Below are 10828 nucleotides of genomic sequence, written 5' to 3' on the forward strand. Positions count from 1 at the left end.
AAATTTTGTAGACTTATAGTAAACATTAGAAGCCTTTTGCACACAAAATATCAGATTTTATAATGAAGCATTTTTACTTAAACTTATTCATGAAAATATCGATTCTTTTTCTTTAACTAGTCTGAGTGCAAAGTGATTTTCATGTCAAAATTAAAAATACGTTTCGTCATCTAAAAAATCTCAAGTTTCCTTTGTGTAATCCCTAAAACCTCCTAAATGCATTTCAAACGTTTCTTTTTCACTAAATCCTTATACTTTTTATGTTATTTTCTCAACCCTAGCTCAAAACGGTATAGGTCAATTCGACCAACCTCATAACCACCAAAAAAAAATCTAAATTTTAGTTACTTTTATAATAATAAATAAAGAATAAATATGAGAAATAAGAAATAAAGTACTTACACAATCTTCTTTTTTCTTGCCTGATTTGAGCAGTGATTTTCTTGAACCCCAATTTAGCGCAACCCCGCTTGTTTCGCTATGACATTTTATGGACCTCAACAATCTCGTTATAACGGGGCTACACTGTACATACATACTCAAAATCAACATGCTTTAGCTAGAAGGTGAGTTAGTGCATTAATGTAACTAAAAATTCAAACAACAGAATGAATAATAAATGAATGGTAAACAAAACCATAAAATAATAGTAGAATTGGCTATTTCACAACTTGACACAAGTTTAATGTTATGTACATTTTACATTTCTGAGAAACAGCAGATATGGGAAGATTATAGGCTTAGGAATGGATACACTGTATTTTATTAGGTAGTCAGTCTGATTTTTTAACTTAAAAATATTTACTCAAGTTTTTATACTTTAGCTTCTGTGGATCTTCTATATAAAATTGGCAGGTGGTTATTGCGCTCGACTCACAAACTACAGGTTGCAGGTTCAAATCCCTATCCCACCAAACATGCTCACCTTTTCAGCCATGTGTGTGATATATTGTGACGGTCAATCCCACTATTCATTGGTAAAAGAGTTGGTAGTGGGTGGTAATAACTAACTGCCTTTCATCTTGCCTTTCACTGCTAAATTAGGGGCAGCTAGCACAGATAACCCTCGTGTAGCTTTGTGTGAAATTCAAACAAACCAAGCCCTCTAAAATTTTCAAATCAGTTAAACTGTAAGAAGTTATATATAATTCCTTAGTAATATTGGTTTTCAAGCAGCCCTAAGGGTAGAATGTTGATAAACTGTATTCTCATTATTGATTATATGAAACTTTCTCTTTAAATTGATTTTGCTTTAGTTTGTAAATTATTAGATTTTATTGTTAATTTCTCTTTCTTTTCCACTGAAGTTTTCAGTTTAGTAGTCCAGGAGAGTAGTGGCATGAACAATACTCAAACAAACTGGTCAGTCTAACATCATGCTGGTCAGATGGTTTTAATGGTATCATTATAATGTAATTTTACTTGTTGAGTAAAGTGTGTATCGTTCATTAAATAATATTGCAATGCAACTAAAATTAAATGTTAGAATATTTGTTATTGGTATTTTTTTTACAAAAACTTTACATTTTGTTAATGCTAACCTATTTTTGCTTTTTATTATTATTTTTGTATTACATAAATCATTAAAGTATTCAGTATAATACACAAATATTAAATGTTCTTTGCCTTTTGAATAGTTTTTGATGAGCAGTATAATTCTGTTCTTAGTTGAAGAAAGGAAGGACATTGTTCACATGCCATATAAATTAAATGTTGTTCCACCAAAGTCCCCACCCTCTGGGTTGACTTCCACAGCTGCAGCCGAATTTGTTGAAGCTGAAGTGAAACGATATGAACAAGAGATGTCACAAACCTTTCTAATAACTATAAAGTAAGCTAATGTTCTTATTGTTCTTCCAAATATTTAATATTTAGAAAATATCCCAGATATTTCTACTGATTCTAGAATAAGCTCCTTATCGGTTCATATTGTAAGTTTTTTGCTGTTGTATATCATTGCATTTCTTATTTTGACAATGTGCATAAAATAGAAGCTAATTTTCATAGTTTATATAATAAAAAGCTAAACATTGTCATGTTTATAGGGCATAGTTAGTCTAAAACTTCAATAAAATATTGGGCAAACGTTTTTTAAGTTATTTCTAAGATTAATTGTGGTATTTTAGTTTCATATTTTGTTCAAGATGTGCTTGTTGACAAGATTTTAAGGTTTTCTAACTCTAATAGAAATTTCCACTGTATATTACTCTCACCTTTTTTTTTATATGATTTTATTTCTTCTTCCTTTACTCTCCTATTTTAATGTGGATGAAACTTTTATGCTCTTCTAGACTTCCTTCTTCCTTTTTATATTTGGGTCAGCCAAATCCAGTATTTTGGGATAATCAGAAAAAGAAATGGATTACAAGTGGAATCTATGATGTGAAATATGATGAAGGTAGTTTTTATTTGAATCTTTTTTTTTTACACAAAATGCACTATACAGTAACTAATATTTATTATAGTATCTTTGGCATTAAGTTTTATTATCAGTTTAACTTACTTACAGATTGAAGAAAATTAAATCTTGAATTTGTTTACTTTTACATTTTTTTTAAGTATTGCAGTATTTTTGATAAAAAGAAAAAGTTAGATCTAATTGGAATGAATGTGTGCATGTTGTTAGTTTTTTTTTGTTTTTTTTTGTAATTTTTTAGAAGTATTTTAGTAATTATGTTTTTCGGTGTGCAGCTTAAGCAGGGACAAAATTAAATGAAAATATTCTTCTAAGCTCATGTTATGATACAACTGTAAATTAAAAATTCTTTTAGATTTATCTTGTTTTAAAACTATTTATTATTGTTGAGATTTTGGCTCCTTTACCAATTTTTAAACTAAAAATTATTACGTGTTTTAATCAATAAAAATTCCAAAAGTGTTTTTTTTTGTATTGCACATAAGATAAAACAAAAAAAATTCTTTTTTTCTTAATTTATTATTTATAAATATTTCAATTATCACTAAGTTTTAGAAATATGATAAAGTGCACTTTTAAAGTATGCTTTTTTCTGTGGAGGGGAGTGCATGGAATATTTAATATTAAGATTGTCACTGATAAAATTCATTAATTGATTATTGATATTTAATTAAATATTCCCTTAATTTATAGTATCACTATATGTGATATTTGCATTTTTTCTGTGTAAGATATAGGTAAGGTATAGTGACATTTATTAGAGGTAGTTACTGTAGTATTAGGCAGCTGTTTTAACAGGTGAAGGAACCACTTATTATGTATTGGAGGGAGAAATGGGTAACAGAGTTAATGGGAACTTATTGTACCTTAACATAAGTAAGATTTATAGAGTTTATATAAACATATGGCTTTAACATTGCATTGGCCTTGCTTAGCTAATGATTTTTAGATGTATGTATATGTACATTAAAACACTCATTATGGAATGTACACTATTGAATGGATGATTTATATACAAGTTGTAAAGGAGCAGTATCTCCAAAGCTCATTAAGTATATACTTGTACAATGCTTTCACTTCACAACCTGTGAAACGATAAAAAGAAATATAACTAATGATTTAAATCTTCTCTGTGCACCAAGTTCTATCAGTCATGTGTTAAGAATACATCAAGGCATATGTATTTTGATTAAAATGCTGATTTTGAAAATGTTTAAATATAAAATAAGTTAATTTTTCTTTGTAATTGATATAGGTTCTATCAATGTACTTTGCTTTGCAAGAAAGAAACCATTCATATACTATATAGTAACAACATTGATAGCAGAAATTTTATAAGTACATCTAGAATCTACTGTAGATAGAGTAAATTAAAGGTTCTCTTCCTTGCCCATCTAAGCATTGGTATGAATTCTACCTCACTTGCTCCAGTCTTTATACCCCATAAAATCTCCCCTAGTAATTTTAATCTTATGACTTTCTTCACCTATGTCAATGCACCCTCTGTACCTGATCTGCCTATAAACTGCCCATTATTCTTTCTTCACTTTTTCTCAATGACAAAAAATCACAAAGATGGTCTTATGTGTTTACTGTGAGTTTTTCTTCAGTGCTATTACTACCTTTCCAAAACATTCTTTTGAATTGTTTTATATAATCTTCATGGGGCTTGAGTTTCCTGCTTATTTTCTTAATTTTGTGATAACAACAACAACAAAATATTTTAGAGACATTTTTCAAATATGAATACTTATCTTCACGTTTCAGACACGGAGTCGCCTGATGCTCCTCCTCTACCACCTCACGAGTCTAACGTTATTCTGGTGCTTGGGGAGGGGGGCACCTAACACAGAGTACATACAGTTCCTTATAAGCAGAGAGGTGGAATCTTACCTGCAGTCTGATGTTTTTCTCCTGTTGGTCCCAAGGCTGAGTTTGTGGGAGATCAAGGGTGGACTAACTAGAACTTAGACTCTATTTTTCCAACATCTTTTTTTGCTCAGACAGCTACTCCTGAACCTCAGATGGACATTCTGTCTCCTGCACCCTTTTTACAACTAGTACACCATGTTTGTAATGTTTTGAGTATTTCTCATGTGACTTATGAATCTTCACCTTCTTTACTGAGAGAAACTAGTTTGTCTGATTACCTGGTCCTTCTAATTTTGCCAGATATTGTTGTTCATGCAAGGAGGTTTGCAGATCAATTGAGGGAAGGTGCTGCTATGCTTTGTACTTCTCATTTATTGGATCAGCATGCTTTAGCTTTCCATCACTTGGAGAACCCTTATTTGGACTCTCAGAGGTTAGACCCTATACTTCTTATTTGTGGTTTTAGTCAAAATGCCACTGTTCATCTTAATCATCTGTTTTCCAGATTTCATCTGTCACACCAGTTTTGCATTTTTTATCATCTTTGCAGCTGTTCTGAGACCAATCATAAATCTCCTGCTCAAATTTTGGAGAATCATAGTCGACTACGTTGACTTCCACTTTGGTCAGGTTATCGGCTTCTGCTTTCTCTCTCCTTGGTCTCTTGGTTGGTTTGTTATTGGGATCTCTTGGAAAGATATGCTGTATTGGAGGGAGTTTGCCTTCCTACATCAGCTCTTAGAAATCTCAGAGAAGCTCCTTTTCTTAGACAGTTTATTTTTGTGGGAATTCCAGGCTCTGTGGAAACTTGTGTAGATGTGGCATGTCTACATTCTTCACTTTTTATGCTGGCTTCTCGACTGTCCCCTAGTTCTTTTACAGGATGGTTTACTGCATCTCCCAATCGAGTTTCCAGACCTCTTGCTTCAGTGCCATAATCCATTGGAACATAAGAGTGATTTCTACCTTACCAGCAGGGATTCTCCTTCAGGGTGAGGCACATATGTCATCATCAGTGACTACCTTATTGGATCAGATCCGGTGGGAGACGTTCACCAGTGGGTCATTCAAGTTCTCAGGAGCAGATTGATCATTCAGTTCATGCCTCCTCCTTCTCTGTCTCTCATACCGGTTGGCTTTCCACTCCCCAAGGACCCTTTTACTTCTAACCGTCAAGCACAAGCCATCCAGGATCTTCTGCACAAAGAAGCCATAGAGCACATCACCTCCTCTTTCAAGAGTTTTTATTCTCAGCTGTTTGTAGTACTGAACAATTGGCGACTGGTCATCGACCTTTCTCATCTCTATTGTTTCCTCTAGCATCCTTGCTTTACAATGTAGTCCTTTCTTGCCCTTTGGTGGGTCTTTTCACCCGGACTATGGATCACAAAATTTGATGTCGCAGATACCTACCTTCATATCCCAATTGCCAAGTCTTGAAAGCATTATCTCTACCTTGTGCACGACAACCAGGTTTTTCAGTTTTGTGCTCTACCATTCAGCCTTACATCTGCTCCATACGTTTTTTGCCGAATAGTCAGATCTTTTTCTTGTCATCTTCACTCCCTCAGCATTCACACTCACCATTACAAGGACGACTGGCTTCTTTTCACCCCATACTGCTATTTGGCAAAACTGCACACTCAAACTCTGTTATCAGGAGCTGCGAGAGCTGGTTATCTTATCAAAAGAAGTCTATTCTTACTCCCACACAGTATCTCATCCATTTAGGGGGAGGGTTCAATTGCAGATTAAACAGGGGCCAACCTTCTCCTTTATGCCTTCAGGCCATAGAACTGGTGATTCTTCAAATCTAGTTGTCTCCTTCTCCATTAGCATGCACAGTTCTATCTCTTTCAGGGATGTGGGCATTCCTTTATGTTGGGCCCACATGAGGGCTCTTCAATGGTTGTTATGGGACTAGTGGAACATTTGCACAGATGTGCTGGATTGTCCAGTGTGCTGGATCTCAACTGGTGGTTAAACAGGGACAATACAGAAATAGGTGTCCCTCTATCACCTCCATAATCAGAGACACATCTGTTCACAAATGCTTCTCTTCAGGGATAGGGTGCTTGTATTGAAAATATGGAATTCAAGGGTCTTTAGACAGTAAATATACCTTCTCTTCACATCAATATCTTAGAACTTTAGCAGTTCAAATTGCTTTGACTCAGAGTCTTGAATTGTTGAGAGGGAATGTGGTAATGCTTCATTCGGACAATTCCACAGTAGTCTCGTACATTTCAAAACAAGGGAGCACTCACTCCAAATCTCTTTGTTTTCAAACAGTGTATCTTTTCCTTTGGGCACACAAACAACAGATTGTTCTCCTTGCTTGTCAGGTTCCAGGAGTAATGAATTTAGTAGCTGACCAGTTATCTCATCCCAACAGAGCTCTTCCTACAGAACAGATGCTTCATCCTTAAGTTTTTCATTGGACACCACAGATCGATGCTTTTGCCACACACTGGAATGCTCATCTCTTGTCCATCTGGTCTCCAGTACCTCACCCTCTGGCATTTAGAGTAGATGCTCTCAGCCATGGATGGGTCTTCATCTTTATGCATTCCCTCTGATTTGTCTGTTCTCTAAGGTTCTGGCATTGATTCGCTCCATGTCCTGTCCAGTTTTTCTGGTGGCACCATATTGGCCGAGTCAGGCCTGGTTTCCACTTCTCCAGTATCTACAGGAGTGTCAACCTCTTCCCCTGACCATCTCTCTTACATCAGCCTCAGTTGGACATATTTCATCCAGCAGTTGGCATTCTTCGACTTCATCCCACTGTGCACATGTCACTCAAGTTTTGACTTGTATTGATTGACACAGGTTTGGTGCTTTTGTCTGTTGCCTTATCAGCTACTTTTCGTTTTTCTAAGAGTATAAAAATTTTTGAGTCCCCAGTTTTGTCATTACTTTTGAAATCATTTTGGGTTATCTATCCACGTCACCCTTTCCAAGTTCCTAATTGGGATATCATGGTGTTTCTCCATGCATGATCATGTCAACCTTTTGTACCTTTGGGGTCATGTTCGCAATATCATCTTTGACTTAAGCCATATTTTCTTCTGTTATTGTCTAGTGTACGTCAATGTTCAGATGTTTTTGCACTTCATGTTCACAGGACACTGTACCATTTCAACTATGTTATGTCATATCCAGACAGGTACTTTCAACCTAAAACTGCAGTAGCTAGGGAATGAGATAAGGCTTTCTCTCCTGTTCATCTTCCTTCCATTTCCCATTTGTATGATCATTCAGATCTGGATCATCTTTTATTCTAACCACATGTCGCCAGTTATTTATCCATTGGGATCCTGTAGATATCATACGACTTATCCCCTGTCACTTTGACAACTTGGATTCATCAGTTGGTTTGGACATCTTACTCTGGTCTTTCATTGGATGGGCAGAGACTTCTTAGGGTCTCATCTCATCAAGTTCAACATATATTTATGTCCCTAGCAGCTTGGTTGCATCATTAAGCTGGAGGAGATTGTACAGGCTGGTGTGTGGACCACAACTAATACCATTATATTGCACTATTCACATGATTTAGTAGTCTCCTACTCTGATGGGTTGCAGCTACTCCCGTGGCTATTCTGCATGACCTGACTTAATTGTGACAAGGTGAGTAACATCATTTCTTTTGTACTATTCTATACCTTTTCAGTGACCTTCTCATCATCCTCATTTGGATCTCACTCAGTAGTGACTGTTTCCTGGTCAGATATGCTTTTACAAATTTGCACTAGCTACTAGTAGACTAATAACTAAATTCCTGGTACAAAGGAGCTCTGTTGAGATGGGGTGTTCCACGAGATCGCCTTGACACATTTTCCGGGTGGTGAACAATTGTTATATATCAAATCTAATATGCAATACTGAACCGTCACTCATGGACTATCATGAGTAAAGTATAAAGGGACTTTGCCCATTCTTGCTAACCCCTGACTTGAACAAATCAGCATCGGTTTGCTTTTCAAACTAGGAAATGTGGTTCTCCTATTGCACTGTCTCCAGAGCATTGTCCCTCAGGACTCCCCAATGTGAATCCCCCCTCTCTGCTAGTGGAGCAAGGGAGTCCTTACCACTCTTAGTTTCCAGTTGCTGGAGTGGTGGACACAGGTTTATTCCTCCTAAGTGATGTTTGTGCTCTTTTTTCTACTCAAGGGGAAGAGAGCAAAGCTGGATACTCTTCCACCCTTAACCCTGAATGTTTTTCCCAGATGTCAGGTGGGGAGCCGGTCCAGCTTAAGTGGGAGCCTCTTCATAATTCTGGTTCAGAGATGACACTTCACTATCCAGTTGTGTGAGTGTGGCTCTTCTTTTCATCATTCTCTTACTTTCCAGGATCAAGAAAGAGGGTCCTTGACTCCTCATAATTCTGCATGCGGAGCATCACATCCATGAGCCATTGGTTGAACTTCATTTGTTCTACATCCTCCTCTTAATTCCGGAGGCAGGAGTGTTGCTTTGCTTCTCAGGTTGAGGAATTAAGATTTTGGTTCATAATCCCAGGCCAGATGATCTCTGTTTCTTCAGGTTGAGTGAGACATGAATTGGCTGTAATTCTAAGTTTGGTTAGTTACATTCTGTGCTTCTTCAGGTTATGGGAAAGACTTGTCCATGTGGGTATTGCTTGTCTTCCCTTCATAATTCTGGTGACTCACATGTGATATTCAGTAACTTTCATGTTGGGTGCCTAGGCCCATAATTCTGAGTTCAGTTTGTTGCATTTTGTGCTTCTTCAAGTTGAAGTGAGCATTTGTCCACTTAAGTGTTGCTTACCTTTTCTTTGTAATTCCGGTGGCTCAACGTGCAACATCCTTTAACCTTTAGGTTGGATTCCCTTCATATCATGTTCCTATTTTACAATTATATCATATTGCGGTCTCTATGCCCTAGCCACTACACCTTGGAACCTTATCTGTGCAGTTGGGGCCTGGATGGATCTCATCATAATAATGAACATTGTTGACTCTGTAGCCGGGTTGATTTTTACCGCCCAAATTTAGATCTCATTTTATGTGGGTGAAAAGCATACCTGTTCCTGAGATAGTGCAGAGCCCCACAAGTGTGCTTTATTATATTCCAATTTTGCACACCTGTTTTTCTATGCAGATGCTTTCTGTGTGGATTTTGCCCTCACCGGCCTCTCCACCTTCTCAGTGTGGGAGTAGAACTGTGTTTCGGAAGTTTACATTTTCCTATACCGAATATATATTTCTGATAATACTTACCTTCTTTCATACAATCCCACCCTTCCTCCCCATGATAGCCAGTGTTCAGGTCTGATAATATTGCCAGTCTCAGAAAAGTGAATGAGAAAGAATAACGGGGAGCTTATATGTGGATCGGGTAAAGAAGGCGCATTGATGTAAATGGAGAGAGTCACAAGATTTTAATCACTATAGGCAATATAGTGGGGTATAAATATTGGAGCAAGCAAGATAGAATTTGTACCATTACTTAAACAGTAAAGAATAGAACCTTTTGTCATGATAAAGGTAAAGTATGAGAGGAGGTAAGTATTATCAGAAATACATTTTTGTTATAGGAAAATGTAAACATATACACCATTTACTAAGAATATAAATTTATAACATTTATTTGTAAAATATAGATGTACTATTGCCTATGCTCTAACTATAACACATGAATAAACCACAACTTTGTATAAAACAGATAGAAATTTTATGACATTAAAAGTTATTAACTAATGTAGAAGTTACAATAGAATCTGCACACACAATAATTATTTGGGAAAGTTATTTCTTTTAGGGAAAATGAAGGCTCATACTTTTTCACAGAATTTTTAAGCCATCCAGTATATTAATTTCTGAACATTTTCTTAAACTTTGCAAGTTACAGTGTATGATAATCTCCAAAGGTTTTTACACTTGGTTTTAAAAATGTATAAGATATTGTAAGCATATATGTTTTTTATTTCTGAGAAAAGACTTTATTGTTTAAAAGGCACAATTATGATTACATAAAATATAATAAGTCTGAGTAATTTGACCTCTCAATTGAAAGATATTTCACCTACTATTTTTTTTTCCAGATGAAGGATGTTTATCTTTCAAGTCAGCACAGTTTGGAATCATAGGAGCTATGCTTAACAAGTACTCTAATCTTCCATACCAAGTAAGCTGTATCTGTAATAAATTTTAGCCAAAATGCTCATGTTCTTTTGTTATTATTTTTAATAAGTTATAGTTCTTAACACATGTCCTTTCTGCTTAGAACATGATACATGCTTTTATATAAGTATGGCAAAGAGTAACAAAGGATGGTGGGTAAAACAAAATAGGCAGCCTAGCTACTAATGAATGAATATTTGATGTAGAATTCTTATCAATACTATAAGTGTAGCTACCAGTTTGGCTGCCAATTTTGATTTCATTCCTTTAAGTCGCACACTCAATCCTTTTATGGCTGCATTTTTTTCTTCACATCTAAGGTGTTTTTGATTAGATATCATAACTTTTTGTTAATACACACCAACAAACCACAGCAAGTAAGAATGTGGCACTC

General features: G+C 35.7%; 1 protein-coding gene across 5 annotated transcripts in view; it reads left to right on the plus strand.

Annotated features, from left to right (window-relative positions):
• Window positions 1-10828, plus strand: part of LOC106456946 (axonemal 84 kDa protein-like) — a 63357-nt gene that overhangs the window by 41196 nt on the left and 11333 nt on the right. For all 5 annotated transcript variants that reach the window (XM_022382742.1, XM_022382740.1, XM_022382743.1 and 2 more), the window contains 3 exons: window positions 1669-1831; window positions 2292-2398; window positions 10356-10438. In XM_022382742.1, coding sequence (XP_022238450.1) covers window positions 1669-1831; window positions 2292-2398; window positions 10356-10438 — 353 coding nt within the window. The remainder of the gene's footprint in view (window positions 1-1668; window positions 1832-2291; window positions 2399-10355; window positions 10439-10828) is intronic.

The sequence above is a fragment of the Limulus polyphemus genome, unplaced genomic scaffold (assembly GCF_000517525.1).
Source record: "Limulus polyphemus unplaced genomic scaffold, Limulus_polyphemus-2.1.2 Scaffold274, whole genome shotgun sequence".
In the NCBI taxonomy this organism is placed as follows: Eukaryota; Metazoa; Arthropoda; class Merostomata; order Xiphosura; family Limulidae; genus Limulus; species Limulus polyphemus.